Source organism: Alosa sapidissima, chromosome 7 (genome assembly GCF_018492685.1).
Source record: "Alosa sapidissima isolate fAloSap1 chromosome 7, fAloSap1.pri, whole genome shotgun sequence".
In the NCBI taxonomy this organism is placed as follows: Eukaryota; Metazoa; Chordata; class Actinopteri; order Clupeiformes; family Clupeidae; genus Alosa; species Alosa sapidissima.
Genome location: NC_055963.1, coordinates 11,029,522 through 11,055,776, shown reverse-complemented (window position 1 = coordinate 11,055,776; position 26,255 = coordinate 11,029,522). Strand labels below are relative to the sequence as shown.

Here is a 26,255-nt window from a genome sequence, read left to right as displayed (position 1 = left end):
CACACACACACACACACACACACACACACACACACACACAGTCTCCCAAAAACACACACACACAGCTCTGGCAAAACGCTCTCTCTTCCAGACAAGGCGTGTGGGTGAAGTCTTTTTAGGGAGTTATTGTCAGTTTTCACTTTTCTATGAAAATAGAATTCATCTGATGGGTACAGCAAGTTGGCAGCAACACATAGCTTCAGAGGGTGCGAAAGGAAGGACCATAGATTATACAGCAAAACGCAACAGCTGTGCATCATATGAGTTTGATAGCAGACAAGTCACTTTATACCACTAAATCAGTCATTTAGGCAGCTACTTTCCCGGTAGGGCAAATAGTTATCTTGATCCTCACTGAACTGTAAAGAGGGTGGCCCCAGTATTTTTTTTCTGCTTTTTACCTAACTGACCCCTCCACGTTTTCCCATGGTCCACCCACCCATCCTCTTCTTGTGAAGACACACACATGGTGAAATCATCAACGCTAAAAATGTACATTTCTTGAATTAGGTTGAATGCAAGGACTTGTGGTTTTTAAAAAAACAGAAAACAAGAAAGAGAGGGAGAGAAAGAGAGAGAGAGAGAGAGAGAGAGAGAGAGAAAGAAGAGAGAGATGGGGAGGTTTAAAACTCAAAGTCTTCATCTGCCATGTCAATGGCCCAGGCAAACTTCTCGCGCTGGGTTTTGTTGTAGATTTTCTCCACAGGGATCTCGTACTTTTTACACCTGCAGATGAGACAAAAAGAAGTCTACATTGGACACATATAAGGTGAAGCTCTGCACCCATATCAGCCCCTTTCTCTTTCTCTCTCTTTGTCTTCCACATACGCTCATTCTCCCTCTATCGCTCTATCGCACACACACACACACACACACACACACACACACACAGTGAGTGAGACGATCACAAACAGTACAAAGGAGATTACCTAATTGCTCCCGCCCACATGTAACAAAAGGCGGGAACAGTGGCTCATGTGGGGGAAAGGCTTCCATGTTACTCTCAAAACAAAAACAAAAAAAACAACAACCCAGAAAGACATTTCACACCAAACACTGGTCACAGATCAGAAACTTCCTCCAGCCACCATGTGTGTGTGTGTGTGTGTGTGTGTGTGTGTGTGTGTGTGTGTGTACCTGTACGTGTGGGGGCTTTCCCAAAATAGGGTTCTAGCTGAGATGACGGGTAGAGCCGCGGGGACAGATCCCACACAGCGGAGCGGCCCTCTCTCCAACCCCAGGCCTCTGCCTCACCGTCTCTTCCACCCATTAAACGTGTGTTTGTTTGTGTGTGTGTGTGTGTGTGTGTGTGTGTGTGTGTGTGTGTGTGTGTGTCAGAGTCGGGCAGGGAGGCAGGGGGGACTCCGCAGGCCCGGGATAGTTTCTGGCACACAAACAAACCCCATTGTTCCTACTCACATATTTTCCTCTCTTCTCTCTCTCCCCCTCCCCCCCCCCCCTCTCTCTGTTGTGCTTTTGCTTTCTGGCAGCTGTTGTACCCAGCTCACACGGCGAAAAGAGCACTTCCTCCCTCCGGGGGCCGAAGAGTAACACCCAGCCTGGCTGGCCAAATCAGGCAGGCTGTGTTGCACCAATGTTTTGTCACAAAGAAAGTGAATTCCTTCAGTGAGCAGGTCAATTGTTGTCCAGTTTCAGCTGAAACATTACTGAAGTGGTGCAAATCACTAATTGAATGTAAAGTGTGGTTTTCTTATCAGGTCTGATCTAATCACAGTTTCAGATCTAATCAAGTCCTCTATTGTTATTCATTACATTACTAGGTCTTTAAAAGAGTCTCTCCCTGTCACTCCTCTAAACCTATAAGGAGCACGGGTCCATCCTTTGTTTTGTTTAACATTCCCAGGGTAAATAGCCTCTCTATTGCTATTCATGCTATTGCTAACCGTGACATTTGCTCATGAATTTAACTTGCCCAAAATAAATAGTCTCTCTACACTACCTCTATAAACCTACCAGGCTCCACAGATGCAGATGTCCAGGTAGTTGAGCTTAAAGGTGCCAAGGATAAATACTCTTTTATTAACACCCTTTCAAATGTACCATACAGAGATCCAGGGATCCATGTAGATGAATTTCTAGGTGCCAAGTGCATAAACGGTCACCTCTTTGCATGTACCCGCCTACGGAGAACTGTTGAGTCCAGACTGTCACTTCTTTCCCTTAAAGGAGTACCGTCACACCGGTGTGACGGGAATGTTGGGAAATGAACGTTCTAAAGAATATCTGGGTTCATTGAATTCAACATAGAATTTTAGAACCTTCAATTGTTGCGGAACTTAGAATGTTCAAAAACCTACACCTTTAAGGGTTAACCTACCAGGCAATGGAGATGCGCGGATCCAAGTAGTTGAGCTTGGATGTGCCTAGGGCGATCTGCTTGTTCTCCTCGCGGTCAGTGGCCTGCACCTCCAGCTTCATCAGCTGCTCCTCTATCCTCTGCACCGCCTTCTTCTTGGTCTCCACAGCTCTGGACATGACAGAGTGGACACAGAGAAGGTTAGGCCTAAACTACAGCAAGGTTCTTCTATAGATACTGAAGTGGCTTGATGGTTCACTTCTGGTTTATAAGATATATGGTATATGATCACAAGCGGGACACTATTTGTCTATAGTAATAAACTTGTTTATTTCAGCAGTGCTCTACGGAAGATCTCAGAAGCTGTTAAAGGAGAAATCCGGCAATTTTGTCCCATGGACTTCGCATTTAATGAATGTCCACTTCAGTATTGTCCACACACAATACAAAGTGTGAACTGAAAGAAAAAAAACAATAAAACAAAGTAAAGCAACAGAGATCCTGATGGGGTTCGATCATAGGCTAGATTAAACCGCAAATGCTAGCCTTGAAACCAAAAAAAGTAGGCTCATGATTGCCTAACATAGCAAAACCTTGTGGAGGCAGAATGTGCAAACATAATTATCAGGGTCGCTTGTGGGCCTCGAACCTCTCGCAAAAAGCTCAATTTCAGAATGATAAGTCATTAACTAGTTGTGCCACAGAAGAGTTGAGCAAGATAATGATTCATTATTTCTTATTAAAATAAAATAAATGCTCATGTTGTGTTATGATAGTGACACAGATTAATTTTGTGAAACAACAGTAAGATATAAATTGATCATAGCAATGGATAACTGAATGTTTTGCAGCAGGCCTTGACTGTTTGCTGTAGTTTTACTATCAGGCAACCATGAGCCTACTTCTTGCATTCGCTGCGCTTGTTGAGGGCCCTATTTTCGCTACATGGCGCATGGCGGAAAGCAGATTATTATCCCAGCGCAACGTTTATCCTTATCTTGCTTGTCTCTTTTTTCGAGCAACGCAACAAGGAGTGTGGCAATTAACGACATAAGGAGGGGTCTGACACGTTGTCTAAAAATCGCTATCGTACACTACCTAAAACCATTACGCCACTGACCAAGAGAAACCTGGTCAGAAGTCCATGGCGAGTTGTTTATACTGTATGTTATTTTAAGAGCACATTATCAACAGTGATATGGGCGGGTGCATAAAGCACCATGCTTCTCTCATCCATGAACACACACCAGTGCACATCCATGCAAAACATTAGAAATTACACGATTACAGTGGGAAACATAATTAGAATAAAGATATTTTGAAATACATCTCACAATGAGTAGTTATTCACCATCATTTGCAAATTGGTAAAGACGGATAGATAGATAGATAGATAGATAGATAGATAGATACTTTATTGATCCCCAAGGGAAAATTCAAGATATACGGATAGGATATACGAAGACGAAGTACATAGGCACATACAAACTGACATATTGTTCTTAAAGTTTGGTTCATTAATTGCTGAGTGGCACTCCGTTACCGCATGATCTTCCCCTAAGACTTCTTGTAATCAGAATATTGAGTTTCAGGAAGATGAATCAGGAACACTCACTCCCACACCAAACTCAAACAAAAGTTTCTTGAAAACTTTAGTCATCAGTTCCTTGAGAACTTTATTCATCCACTCAGAAAACATGGAACCGGTTATGTGGTTGCCCTGCAATATTGCTTACAAGTTGAATCACCTAAAGTAACACGATGAAAAAAATCATATTTATCCCCCTTGGCATCAATATAACACTATTTACCGCTAAGGGGGATAAATATGATCCTTCCTGATCAACAGCGTTACACAGTGCAATATCAAGCAATCTGGGCATACATAGACAATGTCATGGACTTGTCTCCACTTTGTACCACTTGACAAATTCAGTTGTGACTTTTTAGGTGCATCTCTGATACAGTATTTAGGCTTTGAGATGTAACAGGCAGGTCAGAATAGTTGATCTGTTGACTGTTTGTAGGTTTATGGCACGTATCGTAGGAAAGCTGTTGCTCTCAAACACTGTCGACTTAATTAACAGAGTCAGTGATCTGATGAAGGAATAGATGGTTATACTTTACTTGACAGTATCGACATGAACCTCCGAGAATAAATAAAGATAATATAAATAAGAGTGAAATGACAAGTCATACACATTTATGACATAACGCTTCTGTCATTAAGTGTCATGCGTTTTTTGTCATAACAAGTTAGGTTTAGGATTAGGGTTAGGGTTAGGATTAGGGTTAGAAGTTAGGATTAGGGTTACAGTTCATGTGTCATGACAGTGTCATGTCACTCTTATGTCGATACTGTCAAGTAAAGTGTAACCTAATAGATTAAACAGACAGATATGGAAGTGATTTCATGCTCCCATTAAAGAGTATTTTTAGTTTTTTCTGGCTACTGGCTTTGGTAGTTTATTTTGATACACTTAAAAATAGGATATTCGATATTTATTCTAAAATACATTTTGATGTATTTTTGCCCATCCCTTCCTATACATATCTGTATGATAGAAAGCATCATAATGACTGATGATTCACTGTAATATAACATGTACTCAAATTAAGATTGAGGTGAGAAGTTTACTGAATCAGTGCTTACTTTCTGCTTTTGTCATCGTGGAGAGTCTTAGCATCTGCTTTAGCCGACTTTAGCTCCTTCTTGGCAGATGAGAGCTGTTTCTTCTTTTCATCAATCTGGGAGGAGATTGAATCACCAGATATCATTATTTATTCCTTAATGGCAATTACTTGAGGCATGTTTGTGAAAGAGTGGGCCTGAGGAGACGCAGAGAGTCCTGAACACATTTGGGGATCTTACTTTGGTCTGGAGGTTTTGCATGGTTTTCTCAAAGGTCTTCGGTGGAGCCCTCTGGTGGTTGCACAGTATAGCAACAGCTCTGTTGGCTCGGTTGTAGGAGAGGATCTTGGCTGGAAGATTGTCATCAGCTGGTGAGAGGCAGAGGCAGAAGCAGAGTCAAAGCAGCTGATCAAAGCACTCAAGGCTCACGCTTTTCCCAAACTATACAGTAGCACCATCCATCAAACATTATCTGGCTATTCCGTGCTATGCAGCACTTTGGAATAACTTCTATTGTTTCTCCTTAATTGTGCTTCATAAATAAAGTGGCTTGACATGAGGAAAGGCTTATCTTGGGTCAGCACAGCCAATCAAAGAGAATAGGGGAAAGAACTGCTTTTTTTTCTTCCCCCTGATAAAACATCAGAGAGCAACACACACACACACACACACACACACACACACACACACACACACACACACACATACTCAAACACTCTGAGTCCAGTTGTTGAGTGTTGAGTTACAGTCCATAAAAGCACTTTTACTTTTTTCTATTATTGTCTTTGAATTTTATTTCACAAGGTCGATGCAATACAAGGCCAGGGATTAAAGTGAAAAAAAATCGTTTGACTGAACTTTTTTCAGGCCATAAGTCATACGTTGTTCATATCTACCTATAGAGATAGCACCCCTTTTGCGGTCACAACCTATTGGTTTTTAATGTACAAAAAAATGCAAACAGCAAAGTAAAGGGAGTATTCGCCTTATTCACACGGCGGCCATTGTTTAAACCAAAACGAGGCTACAGGGTACACTTACTATAAAATTAATGCCACCTACAGGTGAATGCATAGAACATAACAATCCTATGGTTTGTGTACCCTGTAGCCTCGTTTTAGCCGCCAATGGCCACCATGTGAATAAGGCGAATTGAGAGTGTTCTTGATTGAGATTGAGTTTTCCTGATGAACAAAAATATATTTTAGTACCATCCCTGACCATTGCTGATTAGCCATTGCTGTTATTTTCTACTGCAGCAATATTGTAGAAAGGCTTTAACACACTCTTATTTAATTACTTCAGGCCAAAAGTGTTTAAAGGGGAGATTTTTTTCTTGTTAATATGCAATTCTACACCAAGTAAAATCTATAAAATCAAGTTTGCAAGACTTCCCATTTCCTCATCAAAGTAACGAATCAGAACATTCTAGATATTGTTCATATTTCCATTTGTTGCCTCATCCGCATTTAATGAAAACATGGTAATTTTGAGTTTTACAGACAACTCAGTTTTCCAATGAGCAGCAATACTGTGTGTGCTCATGCAGGAGGTCTGCGCATTTGATAACGACAATCTGGAGATGGTGCTTTTGTCTTCAGCAACAGATTGTATAAGGTTGACAAAAGGGTTGCGATATGGTGAGGGACAGGTCGTGTTGCGCTATGAAAGAACATGCGTAGCCTACTTTCTAAACGTAAAAACGGTCAGCCATAGATAAACGTAGCCTGCCTCTGTCGTGGTGGCTAGTTGCACCAGGTAGGGAAGATGTCCTGAAGTGCACGAACGTTAACCTTATGGCGGTCTTCTGATTGGTGGCGTGCTAAAACGTTTTCCTATTGCATCCATAAACAATTTTCTTGCAGCGAACCGCGCAAAAGCAAACCCCCGGCGCTTTAATTTCTTTACACCATGGCTTGTTAGTTCTCCCCCGTTTCCAACAGCTGCCCATCTCCATTTATTTTTTAACTTTTGACACCTGCCTTCCTTTAGCAACAACGCATCCATGACAGCTAGTGGCCTTGCCAAATAGACGCACACAAATCATGACGCTAATATGCGAGGTTCTGGTAGGCCTACTGGTTATGGTTTTGTGCTATAAATGAATAATATTTTATAGCAAAGTTTTAAGTTGATTATTTTAATTGTATGGGTTTTTTTTGTCAACATACACTCACAACCTACTGTCGTTAAAAGTGAGGCCTAAGCAAAATAGGCTACAAGGCTGTCTGTGCGTCACAAACAGACTGACCCCCTTACTCAACAGTTCGCGATGATGACAGTGATATTATTATTTTTTTTTTATGCTAACACGCTCAGTCAAAACCTTCCGTCGCAAATTGTGAAAAACATTGTTGTACATGTCATAACAGACGGGATAATAAATTGCATAGGCTACGGCTTATATTGCGTCGCTTTACACATAATGTTAGTTGCATTGATTAAAAACTGTAACAATAATAGTAGCCTACATCGGGTGGCATAGAAGGCTATCTGTTCAAGTCATAGGTGACACCCAAAATGAATGACCTCCCCTGACAAGAGTTCGCGATAGTAAGAAATTGTCTACATTGATGCACGGAAAGAACACAGCCTACGCTTCTTCTCCGAATTCGCACATAGAGCTCACAATATCATATCCAAAAAAGTTAAACGGATTGGCCAACCTCATCAGCTGTCTCCAATGTGTCACTATAATCCAACTTTTAGACCGTTATAGTCCTCCATATGTGTTCTTTGGAAAAGCAAAGGTGATAGCCCCCCCCCCCCCCCTCCTATTTTTTTTCTCATCGGATCTGCATCGATCTCAAATATGACATTTCTAAAATCAAAATGACGGAAATCCGTCCTATGACGGAGAACTTTAATCCTTGTACAAGGCCCAGATCTGATGTGTTGCATGGATATGTTATGGCTATTGCTAATTTAATTTAATAAATTTAATTGAATTTAAATTAAGCAATGTGGCAACATCTACAAAGCCACAGAATGAAAGACATTGGTCACAGGATAAGGCCTTGTCATGGCATTTGGATGAAGAGTTCAGTCACTCACAGCAGGTGAGCTCCTTCAGCTGCTGTTGGAGCGTGATGGAGGCGTTGTAGGTACGGAACACTTTGGCAGTCAGCCCTTCCATCAACTCCTGGAGGTGCTTGTTCAGGATGGACGTCTAGAGTGGGAAACCCCAGTCAAGCCAGTCAAACACAAATCACAATCAATTGCCACTCAGATAAGACTGTTACAAAATGAAAGTGATACACGGAAAACTGTGGTGATGATCTGGCAGTTTAAATGGAAACTGAAGTAGGCTACATACATTGAGCCTGTCGAAGAGGTCATCTTCAGGCTGCTTGTTTTCCAGGAATAGCTGAAGATTCTTAAATACCTGTAATAAATGACAAATATATCACAGATGTAAAATGAATACTGGCAACCAATGATACTGTTGTGGTTATGTGACATTAACATTAACGGGCAGCTGTGGCCTACTGGTTAGCACTTCGGACCTGTAACCGGAGGGTTGCCGGTTCGAACCCCGACCAGTAGGCGTGGCTGAAGTGCCCTTGAGCAAGGCACCTAACCCCTCACTGCTCCCCGAGCGCCGCTGTTGATGCAGGCAGCTCACTGGGGTTTAGTTTACTGATTAGTGTGTGCTTCATCTCACTTTGTGTGTGCTGTGTGTGTGTTTCACTAATTCACGGATTGGGATAAATGCAGAGACCAAATTTCCCTCAAAGGATCAAAAGAGTATATATACTTATATACATTAGAAATGGAGACAACAAGCAGTAGGTAGGTCTAGTGACGATACATATTACAGACGAGAGCGCCAGTTCACCGTCAGATAAGGACATATTACGAGAGCTCAACAGAATTGTAGGTCATTCTATTCTGGAGGATGACAATGAGGTGCAGACACCATCAGTTAACTCCTTATTCCACTGGGCCCTTTCACTGTATGTTTTTAACTGACTTGGAGTGTATAACTCACTGGATTATATCTATGTAGAATAACATGTTTATATTATTGCATTACATGATATATGTTAATATGAATAACATGTAATACACAGCCCCTCATTTCAAAATCCCAAATAGCCCAGCTACTGCATAGAGGACTAAGAGTAAGTCCTTCAAATGGTGACGGGGCACACAGCTGATGGGCTAGTTTCCTGGGTGTGTGTGTGTGTGGGTGTGTGTGTCTGTGCGTACGTGCATGTGTATGTGTGTGTGGACTGTGGACAGTTGCATGTTTGCATCTACAGTACTTATGTCTAGTGTGTATGCATACATGTGTGTGTGTGCTTGTGTGCAAGTAATAGCAGGAAACAGACCTCTACAAAGGCAAAGCTGGCGGAAGGCCTTTAGGGCCAGGATCACCTGTCTGTGCAAACATCCTCCCCAGAATCTCTCTCTGTCCACACACACAACACACACACACACACACACACACACACACACACACACAGTGCATTCCACAAGTGCCTAAATAACACTCACCCTCACCCCACTAAGACCACCCCCTGTCAACTCAACATAACTCAAATATTTCAACTGATTTGACAAAAGTTTACTCCACTAACTAAACAAAACTCACATTTTATAATTGATTCTGTGTATGAAAACATTTGAAGTGAGTACGGTAATATCCTATGCTTCTAAATGCCCTGATTTTCCCTGAACAGAAGTCTTCATTCAGAAAGACAAGTGAAGAGTCCAGATGCAAAACCCTCTAAATCCGTCTGACCACATTTCTTTTAAATGAGCATTTAAAATCCGGTTCCTATAGGTTTTTGCATAGAAATCGATATTTCAGACCAGGACGAGAGTGTTATTTAGTGTGTTTTGAAGTTAAATTATTTGATTAACGTATACTATGTGAGGAGAGCATTCACTCACCATCTTTATCTCATTTTTGACGTAGGTGGCATTTAGAGGCTTTTGCATCTGAACCCTTCAAGTAGTCTCTCCCCTCCTCCTGTCTCTCTCATTCCCTTTCTATCATTTTCTCTTCCAAAGATAGGCACTCACTTTATCCTTGGTCTCTACCTCCTTTACACTCTCTCTCTCTCTCTCTCTCTCCTCTCATTCACACAGGCCTCTTCTCCTCCTTCCTCCTCTCCTTCATCCTTCCCACTCACTCCTATCCACAGGGATCTTACTGTACTGACCTCATCCTGTCTCGTTACCTCATCCATCCTCTCTTCCGCTCTCTCTCTCTCTCTCTCTCTCTCTCTCTCTCTCTCTCTCTCTCTCTCTCTCTCTCTCTCTCTGTCTCTCTCCCTCTCTCTCTCTATTCAAGTCAAATGAGCTTTATTGGAAAAGGACTTAACATACAACATTCGCATAAAGATATAATTGTTCCCTCCCTCCCTCCCTTCCCCTCTCTCTCTCTCTCCCCCCCTCTCTCTACCCCTCCTCTCTCTCTCTCTCTCTCTCTCTCTCTCTCTCTCTCTCTCTCTCTCTCTCTCTCCTCCACACAGGCACTCATCCAACCCCGATCTTGTTGTTCTGACCTCATCCTGTCTCTCTATCCCAATCATCCTCTCTCTCTCCAGATACAATATCTGTTTAAAAAACAGATCTCCTCTCTCTCTCTCTCTTTCCCTTTCTCTCTCATCCATGGTCAGGCACCCTCCCCACCCTTCTCCTCCCCTCCCCAGCCTCTGGTGACCCCTCCTGTCCCCACTCACTCACCCTCTTCTCCACAGGCATCTTGTTGTAGTAGCGGATGGAGTCCTTCCCCAGGAAATCAAACTCCACCACGTACTCCTGGCCGTCCATCTCGGGGTAGAGCTTGATGTGCTCCACGCGCAGCGAGCAGCAGCCCACCGTGTCCGCCGTCTCGCCCTCCTCCTTCTCATTGCCCGCTCTCAGGGCCAGCTGGGGGGGTCAGAGTAGGGTATGGATGAGAGGAATGACTCCAGACCCCAAATAGCACAATGGTTTACACAATGGCCAGGTATTAGACTAGGCAGGATTTTGGAAAATGTGCTTATTTAAAGGCTTATTTAAAGTCCCGAAGGCAAATCATGTTAATTTTTGGCATACAACATTTTTAGGGGTTTTGAAGGGTGCTGAATTCAAATCTTCTGTATGCCAGGCTCAAAAATGTCCCATAATGCCCCAAAATGGAGAAATCCAATATAGCATATCCAGTATAGAATCGATAGTTCTTGGTTAGCTACATCAGGCGTTTTCAGCTAGTCGAGCGTAACAGGTCAGATGGTAGTGAGTGGCAATCCTGCTCCTAAACAACCTTTATCTGACCTGCAAAGAATACCTGGCAGAACCTGTTACGCTCAACTAGCTGAAAACGCCTGATGTAGCTAACCAAGAACTATCGATTCTATATTCTATAGCTATCTATTCTATCAGAGCAGGGGTATACATGCAGGAGACTCCAGTTGAAGAAATGAGAATATCTCCTAGGAACAAAAATTATTTTGATGAATTTGCAACTGTCAATACCCCAGAAGAATAAGCAAAACATAAGTTACCATTACTGTTACAGTATTTAGAAGACGCTTAGTTTTGTCCAAAGGGACTTACAAGGTGACTTAAGCACTCACACACTCCTATTCACGTGTTCACATCTTCACCACAATGTTATAGAGACACACAAAGTAGTCTCTTCAGTCATTTGTGTTTAATTCTGCCCACCCCTTCAGAGGAGCACATATTGTTATTCCGCTCAGTCCACAGGCAGCACTAAAGCACACAGTGCACTGGTGCTGGCCGCTGGACTCTGCTTCAGCTCTGGCTGCTGGACCCACTCCAGGTGTGGGCCGGCGCTAACCAGCAGCAGCTGACCTGATTTGGCACTGGTCTGGCAAAAGTGCTAATCAATTACCAGCAGCCCTGGACGCTGCTCCGTTCCCACACTGGCACCAGACTAGCGTGTATGGATGGTCATAACGTAATGGGATATGTCAGAGGGTCATTGGCATTTGTGTGGGTGGTCCATGTAAAGCTGGGAATGGTTAGAGGATCACGGGGAAATGTTGACTAAAACTGGCAGCGCTTAAACTAACATTTTGAGTTCAAAACCCCAGGAGGCAAAGGCAATGACAGAAGTAACAAATGTATGTTGCTGTGATTTATGTCAGGTGTCAATCTACGTTTAAAAGCACAACCTAAATGTATATAGTATATAGCATCATATAAAATACCGCCAACTTGTTTGTGGTTCAGTCTGAACCACTTTGCTGAAAAACCAGAGCATTGGACGGTGGACAGAAAAAAGTGTAGAATCAGAATCATGGGTTGTGTCTTCAATGTTCCTTACCTTGTCAATGAAGTATAGAGCCACGGCTCGCTGTCTGATCCTCATCTCCTTGGACTTCCAGTCCTCGCGGTACTGGTTCCGGATACGGTCCACGCAGCTCTTCAGCCGCCGAGCCGTCTCATACTTCTGCCAGTCTTTCTCACCCTGCACCAGGAAACACAAACACAACTCGGGATTCAAATACTGGGAGAGCCTGCATCCATCTTGGTCGGCTACTCCATCATATGGTACTGGGGGTATTTGGTGTTATTTCTCAGTTTGTTTTGAATCTGTTTCCTTTTCTATCGTTTCCTCACCCACTTCTTCTTTACTCTTAGTCTCTAAGTCTCTTTCCCTCTCTTTCTTTTACCTTGTCCCTCCATTCTCCATTTCATTTATCTCTAAGCAACTAGTTTAATCCTTACATTTGAGATTTCTGGCCCACTACAGAAATGATTGTGTATAAGTGCCTACATATGGAGTTATATATCGTATACCTAAAATAGGGCATTGGGTAAATACAGGGATTTATATATTGAAGAGGTTCATTAGGCTTACTGTTTTACTAATTCTTACTGTTTCTCTGTACAAGCCAATAAGGTAAAATTGTGTACCTGACAAGTTTCGGCTACCTTGCCTCTGTAGCCTTCATCAGAGGTGTCACGTGATGTTGGTGTGACGTCGTCTGAGCTGTGTTATATGGAGTTTTCCATCCCACCTGATGTCCCCCCCCACCCCCGGAGCACCCCAGGGGACACGGCCATCCCACCACATCAGGTGGGATGGAAAACTCCATATAACACAGCTCAGACGACGTCACACCAACATCACGTGACACCTCTGATGAAGGCTACAGAGGCAAGGTAGCCGAAACTTGTCAGGTACACAATTTTACCTTATTGGCTTGTACAGAGAAACAGTAAGAAACAGGGATTTATAGTTCTGTGAGAAACTTCACGTCACCTTGATCCTGGAGCTGGGGTTGAGCATGATGTATTTGATGGAGCCCTGGATGTTCTCCGTCCAAGAAGCCAGCCACGTCACCTTGTTGTCATGACGAACTTCCTTCCACTTGGTGCCAGACGGGGGCTTGGGGTGTTTGGAATCCCTGAGCAAAGAAAAAAGAGGAATGGTATGGAGAGAGGACAGGAAAAGAGAACGAGGAAGAAGATCAAGGAACAAGAGAAGTGGTAAACACAGGACATAATGCTTACTGTATCATATACAATGTAGTGCTTGAGTAAATATTTTGATGCTTGGCAGCAATTACTGAAGTTGGCAGCGATTGATGTAGCTTTACAGTGTGGTTTAAAAGCAAGTTGGTGCTGTTTGAGAGTGTGATTTCACACCATGTGTTGTTGACATGGATGACAGCAACAATATCTGGTGTTCTGTTTTTAACATTTTCATCCCATGCTGCATAAACAAGTTGTGAGCCCCGAATCTAATTAGGGTGAGAGAGGAATGTCCCAGCTTCATTGTTACAGAGAGGAGGGTAAAGTCCCACCACTCTCTGGAACAAAACCAAGAAAACTGATGAGAAAAACAGTGATGGGCCAAATCCTCTGCAGATCGTGTTATTGTTTACATGAAACAAGACTGCTTCAGTGGCAAAATGAACAGGAAGTAAAACCTAGAGTAAAAAGGACCCTGTGTTAAAACCGATTATCCTCAGATTAACATCCTGAGAAGCAAGCCAGTTCAAAATTCATGAAAAAAGTACGGATGTGGATAAAACATATAAATAGATATCAGTCGGATCATATTGATAAAACAGCATCATAATTTGAGGAGATAGAGGGCTTTGCTACATGGCTCATGAAGATAGGTTTCTGGAGAAATCTATTTCAGTGCTGTCTGCCTTATCACCAGGAGAACCCTGCTGCGGTCATGTTCTTTGAAGTAATCAGTAGCACTGAACAGGATCAGGCCACTGTTGCAAGCCCTTTCATTGTTCAAGATGCATAAACAATATGAAAATGTGACACCCCCTTGTGTTGTTAATATGTAAGTACATGATTCATTCATGACGTCCTGACTTGATGGAGTGAAGCCAGTGACCTCCCCACTAAAGTAGGTTCTGAATCTGTGCCCTGCATCTTCACTCACTTGCTGCAGTTGATGATGACATCCTGTGGACGAATGCGGCGCTTCAGCATCCCCATTTTGGGATGGTTGCCACGGCCGCGGAACAGTCCCGGGGGCTCGATGCGGAAGTTGCCGATGCGCTCGCGGTGGTTATCCATCACGCAGAAGCCGTACTCCTCCAGGATTCGTTCGTTCTCTTCTTTGATTTTCTAAAAATATATTTACAGAGCTTGTTTCCCTCTTTTTATTTAGGGCACTTTTAGAGCGCTGGGTATTAAATCTCATATCATCTCAGTGGGGGGAAAAAAACAGTTTAGATAATCAGTCCTGCAAAATGTCATCAATTTCAAGATGTCAGTTAAGGGCGTAGTTGCCCAAAATGTCATTCCTAATGATTTACTTCTGAATTGGTTATGAATGATGAAAATTTGTTTTTTAATGGATTTCAGTGTGTAGGTGTTTTGCTAGCGTTGTTTTGGCATGTACATGCAGGTGCAGGCCCAAACAGTGGAAAGTGCTCCTGTTTAATGACTTACCAGTTTCTCCTCTTTTGTCATCTGTTTCCTGGCTTCTGACTGAGCCTTGAAGTACTCACTCAACTCACTGAAGTCACACTTGTTCAGGTCTGTTAGCTTTCCCTTCTCCTCTGATATCATTTCCTGTGGCAACAGGAACAAGGAAAAGCCATGTCAATCACAACATGCGGTCATGTTTTTGTAGTTTTAAGTTATAAACTGAAATATGTATTAGTGTCAAAATAGTAAGGGTGTGATATTTACTGCATCTCTATAAAGACCCAACAGACAGCTCTACACAAATACACAGTTAAATCACAAGTGTAGGATTTGAAGTCTTAAAGCGATGGTTTGGAGTAATTTCACCCTAGGGTCCTTTGCACCATGACCCCGAGCCAAACACCCTCCCAGAACCTGTTTTTCCTTGGTCTAACCCTGGTCGAGTAGCGCTGTCAGAAACTAATGAGTTTCTGCAGTCGTAATGGTACCAACTTTTATCTCGTAAATTACCCCACTAATAATGCCCTGAATGGTACGAAACTTCTACAGTAGTACAACTATGTTCTTTACTCATAAAACGTTTTTTTTTTTTTTTAAAGTTTGTAAATACACCAGGAGTTTATTTAAATAACACTTACCTGATGGATGCTACTATACCGCTGCGTCGACGTTACTTCCGTGATTTGGGAAAAGCCTGTAAAAGTCCTGGCAGGAAGCAATTACATCAACGTTTTTTTGGTATATCCAGTTTTTAATATTTTTTTCCGAAGTGTTTACAACTTAGTGTTAACTAATAATTGTTGCAAACTGGTACTACGAACAAAATATTAGTGCATTCCTGGATCTACATCCTTATGCATGCTTCCTGCCAGGACTTTTACGGGCTTTTCCCAAATCACGGAAGTAACGTCGACGCAGCGGTTACTCCGAACCATCGCTTTAAATTCCAAAAACTCTTTATGTGTTAAATGACCCTTGTTTGATCTGAAGAGAGTAACAAAGCTCTACACACTCAACTACTATGAAAGTAGTTTTAACAATTAGCAGGCGAACTGGAGGTGGACTGCAAAGGCCATTACCTTTCTCCAATCTTTGAAAAAGTTCTTTCTGAAAGCGTCTTTAGTGGTGTACTCGTGATCAAGCATTTTGGCAAAGAATGTGGCCACCTCCTCGGCAGAGGTGCTCAACTTGAATGGCTTCCCTGTGAAGATGGATGGAAAAAAGATATAGTTAGCTTGTGGCTATGTGGTCTAAAGGTGTACATACTCTAAGCAACACCGATATTGTCATTGTCTCAACAAGACAATGGCAAGGGCTTTATTTCTAGGTCAAACCCAAGGCTTTCTCTCTAGGGCCACAACTTACCATCGTAATAAAATCTGACATGCCCAGGAAGAGGCTCATAGGGAGGCGCGAACACAGGCCCTTTATGTTCTAGAAACCTCCATTTGGATCCATCTGTGGCTCTCTCCTCTTCCCACCTTGACAAGTGAGCAGGGGAAAGTGGTTTAGAAAGTGATACGGTATCTACAAATGGCCACCACAACATACAGTACATTGACCACAAAGGCTACTGTACAGTATATGTGACCTAAGATTGAGGAGCATAAGCTCTGCAAATATAAAGTGATTTAAAAGTGTCTGATTAATGACTAGAAGTAAATGAGGTGATTACTCAAACGCTGTCAGAGAATAAAGAAGTGGATTAATGAATGAAAGTCTCACCATTTCCACTTCTGCTCCGGCTCTTTCTTCAGCTTCTTTTTGCCGCCAGCTGTCTCCTGTTTCTTGTCTTTCGTCTTCTTCTTGGGTTTAACATCCTACAACATACCAGAGGAGAAAAAAAAAAATGTAAGACAGAAAAGGTATTTAAAAGTCGATTTTTCAATGACGTGTCCTCTGCCTGAAGTCTTTGTACCCGGTCCCTTCACCAGAAAGATTTAAAGAAGTCAAAAACTGAGGCAAATATAAAAAACGAGACAGGGCTCAATAAAATTTAATGGGATTTATGCTTAACTGTGTGTGCTCCCGAATATTATTTCTATTTTACATGCTGTATAATTCAGATTCCAATTTTAAATTGCAAATCAGAGGGTCCGTCCTCAACCCTGAGGGGCAGATAGTTAATTACTAGGCAGAGAAGGGAAGGGGCAGACATCTTTGAGGTGTTCCACTGTGTGTAACTTGCCTCTTCTTCTTCCTCGTCTTCATAATAATCCTCGTGTTTCCTCTTTTTCGCCTTCTTTTCATTCTCCACCTTGACTTTCTTAGGTTTATATTCTACCCTGTGGAGGAAATGCAGCATCACATAGTCAATAAGCTAACCATATAGCAAACACAGTACAGCAGATGCCATCACTGGGCTTTCAATACCACAGACTGTTTACAAATATCCCACAGAGCAAAAAAGGCAGATTAAAATGTCATTGTTGTCAAATGTGCTTTTGATGCCCAGTAAGGCATTTCTTTCTGAAAGACACCTGCCAAAAATCAAAGTGCATTTCTGATCACAACCTTGCAGAGGACGACTTTGTAGAGTGAGTCTAAGGCAATAACGTGCAATAACATGAAGAGGTAGAAAATACATCATAGATCCAAGCCACTTACTCGTCTTCCTCAAACTGCCTTTTCACTGACTTCTCATGCTTGGGGGAGTGGTAGTAGCCATTGTCATCATTTTCACTTTTAATGCGAGGAGGGCTTTGGAAAGAAAAAATAAGCTATTCAATTAAATGTACACCCATTAAATATATTTACAGAATTATCTAATACGGACATTCTTAGACATGGACACGTCTTACACAACTCAGTGTTCAGCAAACATCTTTTGATATGACAAATCAGAGAAAATTCAGTTAATGTACTTTAGAGGCTCAGTGGTTCAGTCAGGAGTATATAATTATATATAACTATAAAGTCACTCTAATTTCGTAATTTCGTAATTTCGATCTCTTTGTATGTCTGGAACATGTGAAGAAATTGACAATAAAGCTGACTTTGACTTTGACTTTGACTTTGACTCTATCTATCTTAGAACATGTACTATTTTGTTTAAACTAGTCATAAAATGTTAAACATGTGGCGTGAATTCACCAAGAGCACATCATTTACCATGATATGTCCTTGACCACAGTTTGTTGGTGAATGAAATGCTGTCCACCCACTGCCAGTATGAGTGAGTAATAGTGGCTTGTAATGGGAACTGGTGTGATGCGGCTCTATCAGTGATTAAGGCCTGAGTGCTACTAATGCAATCAGTCCGCACTCATAAAAGAGTAAATTACTGGCAAAGTGCGTACTGATGAAAGTCATTTGGAAGTCACAGTCTGGTACCTAAGAGGAGGTGTTTAACCAGTAAAAACAGAGATTTGCTCATTAACCTTACACACTCACAACCAATTAGAGGCATATAAGTTATCAGCCATTATCAGAGAATAAACCACACTGGTTTGCTCTTAAAATGGCCATCAAAATGAACAGCTTTCAAGACTTCTTCTATTTCTTTGCAAATAAAAAATTGCTTAAAAGGAGAGAGGGGATGATGAATGTTGCCTATGTGTGTCATTGTGGGATATGATTCTAAGATGTGTTTTCAAACGCTGATTATGGATTGTTGCAAACTTAGATAAGCATTTGGTTGACAGTGTACCAAAGGGTAGCCGTGGGCAGCCGTGGCCTACTGGTTAGCGCTTCGGACTTGTAACCGGAGGGTTGCAGGTTCGAACCCCGACTGGTAGGCCACGGCTGAAGTGCCCTTGAGCAAGGCACTTAACCCCTCACTGCTACCCGAGTGCAGCTGTTGTTGCAGGCAGCTCACTGCGCCGGGATTAGTGTGTGCTTCACCTCACTGTGTGTTCACTGTGTGCAGTGTGTTTCACTAATTCACGGATTGGGATAAATGCAGAGACCAAATTTCCCTCACAGGATCAAAAGTGTATATATACTTATATACCTATACAAAGAATATTCATGCTTCACCATTCATCTTACTTCAGCAATCAGCCAGGGATATCAATACTAAACACAGATGCACTGTGATGTCTCTACAAATCCACAGTAGACTGCAGAGTGTAGTTATGAAATTAGACTGTGCATAATACCAAATGTTACAAATCATATCTGACTCAAACACTTCAGTTTTAGTTAAGATAAAATCGACAGATGACAGTGGATCAGATCCACCAGTCAGATTCCCTCCAGATTTCCTCTAGAGCTATCCCAGAATCCTGTTTGGTGATGGGTGAGTCATTCTGTTTCTCACCTCGCAAAACCATTCTCCTTCTCCCTCTTGTGTTTGCCATCTGCACTATGGGACTTCATCTGTGGGAAATGAAGAATAGGGGTTCGTTGTCTCATCAATCCTCTGTATCATTTTCATCATTCAAAACATTAAAATTCCACATTTATATTGTATTATACAGAACTCCATGCAGCATGGATGTCTAATGGAGGCCTAATGGATGTCTGGAGGGGACTGAGAGAAACATGGTGGTGTGATGACACTTGCTAAACATGAACTACACTTGCTAAAGACACTGGGAGTAGGATTCAGGTGGACTGGAATCTGAGCTGAACACCACTCCTCAGTGCTAAGTGTTTGTGTCACACAGCCGGGGGCTATCCCAAGCTCACCTTTTCCTCGCGTCTCTTCTCTTTGTCCTTGTGCCTCTCCAGGCTGTCATCTTTATGTTTCACCCTCTCTTTCTCTTTCTCTCGCTCGCGGTCTTTGTGCTTCTTCTCAGAAGGCTCTCTGTGATCGCTGCAGAAAAAAGAGCAAAGGAGGGATGTCGCTCACAACTGAAAAGAGCTGCCATTAAAATGTCATGATGTAGAGAGAAAAATCTCAGCGTGAGCACAAACAAGAGTCCACGACAAACATCACCCGACAGCTAATGACAATCAGGCACACATTCCACCTAATTACAAACGTTGTAAAATCACTAATGTGGGCCGAGAGAAAAGCATCACCTTTTAACTAGGCATTGTTGTTTAAAAAGCGGTATGTGACAATAAAGCGATGTCTGCCGCTCAGCAGGGAGTGAGTGCCGAGGCGGGGGTAAGATAGAGAACGTGGGGGGAGGGAGGCCGTGGAGGAGTTGACAATTCATTGTCATAGCCCCAGGTTAAAGAGCCAGACTTCCTGAGCAGCATGGTTCAATTCACCCTATAATGACTCAGACATTTCAATAGAGAACATGAGCCCAGTAGAGCCCATATGTTCTTATGAACGTCCTTACAAACGCTGGGCGACGGAGGCCATTTTGCTTCATTACAATTTTGATTCATAAAATACAATGAAACACACAAAAAATGCCCTGTGCGTGGCAATAAGCACTGTTCTTCAGCGCATCGGTTAAGCTCAGTTTTAATCAGGCACACCTTAAAGTTGTGGGAATAGGGTTACCCCCTGGGGAAGCTGTATTCAGTGAACTGTGACAACAATAATAGACTGTTGTGATTGTGAGACCATAAGCTCCTTATATGCTTCTCGACCACAAAACAGACACCCTCTCTGTCAATCAAAGAAGTGCACAGCTGTGCTGTGCGACCCCAACTCTCCAGTGCTTTAATTCAACCTAACCACAATTGAAACAGCCAATATTAAACAATGCCAGGACGTAGGGGAGGTGTTGCCTAGAAGGAGGGGCTATGATGGAAAGACAAAAGAGAGAGAGAGAGAGAGAGAGAGAGAGATGTAAGAAGAGGAGGTGTTTGTGGACTTGTACTGTACCTGTTGCTGTGCTTGGATTTCTCCCTCTCCTTGTCTTTCTTGTGGTCCTTGTGTTTGTGCTCCTTGTCTCTGTGTTTGTCCTTGTGTCTCTGAGAGTCTGCAAAAACCAGCACAGAGGGGCATGTTACAGTAGATCTCTCGTGACAATCCAAACGAGCTGAAGCACAGTCTGGAAATGTGTGACGACGATAGATGTAAAAGAAGACGAATTAATGACAAGACATGAACAATGTCATCTGGTATTCATCACACAAATAGGTAAACCTCAGCCATTTCTACATGCCTAATGCAAAACAAGCTATACACAATAGAACACACCATCAATTTACCACAATATAATTATGTCTTAAAACATTTTGATGACCATGACATGACCTGAGTTCACATTAAGAGCTAAAAACGGCATTAGGCATTAAAGGAATGGTAAAGAGCATCTATAAGGCTGTAACAACATTGATATTCACACAAAGCAAGATTTTCAGCACCAAACCAATGGGTCCTCTGACACAATGTTGAGTAAAACTCTGCAACCATAATACAGCCGTGAAACGTTTTGTCTGTGTGTGTGTGTGTGTCTAATGTGAGTCAGAGCCAGAGATCATTCATGAGCCGCAGAAACACCCTCAGATGGCCCACTGGGCTGGCGAGCTCATCTGCAGCTGACTAATGGGATAACAATTCCTATCTAATCTTCTGCACTCACTCAGACGAGTATGTAATAACTACACACACACACACACACACACACACACATACAGTACACACACACATACACACACACACTTGCATACATGCTTATTACACAGCATGGCCTGAATCAACAACTAAACAGTGATTCCCACACATAGGCTGAATATGAAAGAGACACAGATGTATACCAGATATCTGCCTGAGTGCATCTTAAGAGATCTATTTCTAGGGCTGTCAATTGATTAAAAAAATTAATCTAATAAATTACATACTCTGTGATTAATTAATCTAAATTAATCCCATATATAATATTTGCTGTGAAAGTATTTTAAATAGGCCCCAGATGTGGCACAACTGGCTGGGGCACCTGCACTGTACGTCGGTGACCTGGGTTCGATTCCCGCCCCGTGGTCCTTTCCGGATCCCACCCCAGCTCTCTCTCCCATTCGCTTCCTGTCACTCTCCACTGTCCTATCATAAAAGGCATAAAGCCCCAAAAAATATACTTAAAAAAAAAAATAAAGTATTTTCAATATTTCAATTCAAATGAATCATTGAATAATCACCATTAGTGACATTAAAGTTCAAAAACTCTTTTATTATTATTTTAATAATGGCCATAATAATCTATGATATGACCTAATATGCTGAGGGAAAAAAATCAAACGTTTTTTTTTCATATACAAGGTATTTCAGGCCACAGATATAACCTAGGGGACACAATGAAAATAAATTAACACTCCCCTCAAAGGTCATACGGAATCGATTAATCTGCGTTATTTTTTCTCAAATTAATTAATCGAAATGAATCAGTTATTTTGACAGCCCTATCTATTTCTTTAATGAAAAGCAACAAAACTGGGTGGCAGGGGCACTGGGTGGTTGTATTCAGGCTGGCCGTTCTGTGCGTTACCTTCCATTTTCGAAACAGGGTGGCTGCATGGGCTCTGGCTCCAGTCATTATTGTGGCTACTGCCTATTATTGGCTTGATTTGGTCATGCGCCCTGGATCATAGAACACTGGATGAGATGGCAAACAATAAAATAAAAAACAAACTAATCAGAGGTAGAGTTGCGACAACTTCATTGACGCTAATGTTCCATTTTTTTCCAACAATGGCGGCTCATGGAAGCCTCAAAGAGTTCCCGGAAGTTAACAATTAATAATTATAGCAGCAGTGCGGTTACAGCAGTATAGACTGTTTGTAGCCAACTCTTCAGACTCAGATTTACATTATTGGCTCAACACTTTGTGTTCATAATGTGTTAATGTCTCACTGTGATAATGGGTGCATCCAAAGCCATATGAAGGTAGTTGCGACAATGGGTGTTCAAAATTCGTTAAGGTCACGTGGTTCATGTAAACTTCAAAAAGTTCCCGGAAGTGATTGACAATGGATTAGAATGCATTAAATAGGCTACTGTTCAAACGTTTAAACTTTTTTTATTCACACAGATGAAATGTCCTGAACAACGGGACATACTCTGACTCCAGGTCTCATCTTCAAGCATGTTGTCAGCTGACGTCTTAAAAGGCCTACCTTTCTGTCAAACAGTTCATCCATTTGCCTGAGGAAGACTCTGTTGGGTTGAAATATTGCTTTTCTTTTGATTCAACTCTGACAGTTACTCCGGTGTGTAGACTTTCTTATTTGTTTTTGCCTCATCTGCAAGTTTCCAATCGAACTGACCTAATTCAGTGCCAAGAGGTTTCCTCTGCTGTTGGCACCCATGGTATAGTTTCCTTACTTTCTCTGGCCCCCAGACAACGTGGCTCAGCTGAGGTGAACAGATTAGCCATGTAAATCCCTGGCTAAGGTGAGAGCAGGGGGCTGTGATTAAGAGCCATAAGCCCTAATGGCAGGGAAAGGAACCATCATATAGAGCACTAACATTAATGCTACAAGGAAACAAGCACCACATTATACAAAAACCTCCAACAACCTCTAAATATAAAGCTACACATTGATCACAGCACAGCATGCAAACTGAGTAGACTTTTTAGTCTATTTTAGACTATTTAGACTTTTAATTAAACGCATTAATGGAGAATGAGATAATCACCAAACTCGAAAAGCAACAAATAAACACTTAGCTATGCTTGTCAAATCTACCAAGTCTCATTTGTATCCAGAGTAACTTTCAGAAGTTGACCTAGACTACCACCACAGGCCAACACACAGAATTCAGTATCACACATATGACTTGTCTATTTAAAGGGCTCAAGCAATGACACTGAATGCTCTCTGAACTGTCCGAGTTTCCAGAGTATAAATGATCACTCCAAAATAAAATTATGCCAGAGCAACAGCAAGAAAGAGAGGCCTAGTTGGTCTGTTCTGTAATACTAGGTGGCAGTCACACAAAGAAAACCTGGAACTTCACAATGGACAAAGAGGGTGCGGAAATGCACTCTTCTCACCAATCACTCTAGATTTCCTGACCTGCTCTCGCCATTGGATTCACATCAAGCTCCTGTCAGGTCACTTATGCCTGTATACTTTTGCCTCTTTTGTGCCCCATTCATCTATCCACAGTACAGTTCATAAGACCTTAGTATGAGAGTGAGGTGTGGTGTGTGTGTGTGTGTGTGTGTGTGTGTGTGTGTGTGTGTGTGTGTGTGTGTGTGTGTGTGTGTGTGAGGGTGAGGCAAGGGAAGCGTTTGGAATCCTAACAGCCACTTTCAATGATGGAGGCACCTTTATCTGCATGTTATCAGCCCGGAACACAGAGGGAGCAAGATCCCCTGCCTCAACTTGCAGCATCTGGGTGTCCGCCAGGCTCTGCACAAATACAACCACCACCACAAACTGAGCCAGAGAAGCTCTGGTGTGGAAAACTCTACAGTGCATGGGCCATCCTGATTTTGGTACAAAGGTCATGTCCTACGCTGTTCTACTTTGTTAAACACTCTGCAGTATCATATTAACAGTACATTCACTGAGTTTTTTTTTTTTTTTTTCAACTCCTATGAAAAATAACTATAGCCTAGGAATTTTAGGGTATTTTGGGACATAGTAGCCTATAGAAGTAGCCTATAAGACTGTACTAGATATGAACACTAGAGGTTAAAGATATTACAGAGGTATTACAGAACATCAAGAAGTTGGCCTATTATACACTGCCGTAACTATAAAATCATATTGTATTCCTATAGTTATTTTTCGTAAGGTAAGGTGTCAAGGTGTAGGCTACACAGCGCATCTTCACGTTAGTATAACTGCTAAGGTGTGGTGGAATTTGACCATGTAGCAGAACCGTCAAACTTGTGCATATGCATGTATTAATAGGCTGAAGCAGAGGAAAGTGAAATGACTTGCTACACCTGGATTCAATTGAATGCTGGACTTCGTTTATATTGAGTTATATTTAGTTTGTATTGAAATTCCAATGCAAATCGTGCACAAATTACAATGGTATTGTGATTATATTTATAGTACATCGTTACAGTCAATCTGATGCAAATGATAGCTAAATAGTTCAATTTGCAAGATAGGCCTACTACATCATTACTTTTTTTGAAGTAGCATCAAGACGCTATTAGATGTATTATTGCCAAGCGAAAAGACTCCGTTACCATTGTAGCCTCCATATCACGGCAAGCTCTACTTCCAGACCTAGGCATTTAGGAAGCTGAGTAGAGAAAAAGAAAATGGCGCAGAGACTAAGTCCTCAACCCCCATTTCGCGACTTTCGGCATGAAAATTCCAACCTTTATCATAACCAATCGCACAAACGCATGCATGCGTTTTGAAAACAATGTACAGGTCTACAACAAAAGCGGTCCAAAATGTAGCACAACACAATAAAACTACGATTTTATAAGCCTTCTTTTGAACAATAGACGGCTGATGGTGGAGGAGAAGGGACTTAGTCTCTGGGACGCCATTTCCGTCCTTAAAAACTAACAGGCTGATCTGGTTTGGAGTGCAGCGAAAAGAACACCATCGTTCTGCGCTATAAACAATTGCTGACAACACTTACCATTGATACGAGCACCAGAGTCCATCTGCGAAAATAAAGATGAATATGAATATTTGATGTTCCCATGAACAAATAGCAAATAAAATAGGTTATTACTGAAATTGTTATCAAAATGCTACAAGGTATTTGTTCATGAAGTTCAGGTGACAAAGTATTATAACTAGCCTGTCAAGTAATCACTAAAACATTAAGTGACCAGTATTTCCCTCCGGTATTTCAATTAATTTACATTATGACGTGCAATTTGGGAATTTTCTGTCTACTTAGGGAGAAAACCTAAAAAGAGTTACTTCACACATTTAAGCGAAACTTTCACCGCATTGATTACCTGGTAGTCTTTGTAACCATGATCACCACTCATTGTGTAGTATTTTCAGTAAAAAGCAGCACGTATGAAATATCCAAGAGAAGATGCCGGTTATCAGAGAGGGTTGGCAGAATGGAGCCTGACACAGTTGGTCGTCAGTCTAAGTCCTTCTTTTCACACACTGCGCATGTCTGTTTCAGTTTGAACGGCAGAACAGGAGCTTGCCACTAGTCTTCCTTGTGTATAGTAAATTCTCTGTATGTAAATATCTGGGACCATTGTTCGGAATGGGTTACAAACATGTTACACTGGTATCCCCATCCCATTTGTAGCGCACAACCAGACAAAGTAGCCAACGCTTCAAAGTGTCACCTCGACTGCAAGTAACCAGATGACACACTGATACACTTGCTTCTTCTACTGTACCAAATCCTCCCCACCCCCTTCCCTAGTCCAAGAACAATGCATGTGCACACATTACTGGAGTCCACGTTATCCAATTTATAACGGCCTCCCATGCCTCCTTAGCACTCCAGAAGAGTTTATCCTTCATGTCATATGAGGAATGAGGACATTACTCTAAAGTATATGGCTTCTGCACTAGTTATCCTGAAGATACCAAGTCATTCTTTCTCTTCAGTACAATTTTCTTTAGTTTACACATCTTAATATTGCATTTTAGATGTATGCACTTTATTGAATGATCCTGAAAAAAAAAGTGTGT

The 26,255-nt window shown here is 41.9% G+C and overlaps 1 protein-coding gene and 1 long non-coding RNA gene across 2 annotated transcripts; one reads left to right on the top strand and one right to left on the bottom strand.

Annotated features, from left to right (window-relative positions):
• Positions 1 to 349: 349 nt before the first annotated feature.
• Positions 350 to 25,690, bottom strand: top1 (DNA topoisomerase I). Its single transcript, XM_042096802.1, has 21 exons — positions 25,553 to 25,690; positions 25,225 to 25,249; positions 20,551 to 20,647; positions 19,452 to 19,578; positions 19,081 to 19,139; positions 17,427 to 17,519; positions 17,008 to 17,104; positions 16,545 to 16,639; positions 16,185 to 16,300; positions 15,899 to 16,020; positions 14,841 to 14,963; positions 14,326 to 14,513; positions 13,180 to 13,324; positions 12,238 to 12,381; positions 10,647 to 10,832; positions 8,266 to 8,334; positions 8,004 to 8,118; positions 5,190 to 5,317; positions 4,971 to 5,065; positions 2,339 to 2,488; positions 350 to 726 (listed from the first exon to the last, which is right to left on the bottom strand). Exons 1-21 carry the CDS (start codon positions 25,583 to 25,585, stop codon positions 624 to 626), a joined length of 2,310 nt encoding a protein of 769 aa, XP_041952736.1. The 5' UTR covers positions 25,586 to 25,690; the 3' UTR covers positions 350 to 623.
• Positions 12,849 to 13,136, top strand: LOC121712796. The gene is made up of 2 exons (XR_006032648.1): positions 12,849 to 12,885; positions 12,960 to 13,136. It is a non-coding gene; the product is annotated as an uncharacterized LOC121712796 (long non-coding RNA).
• Positions 25,691 to 26,255: the final 565 nt, after the last annotated feature.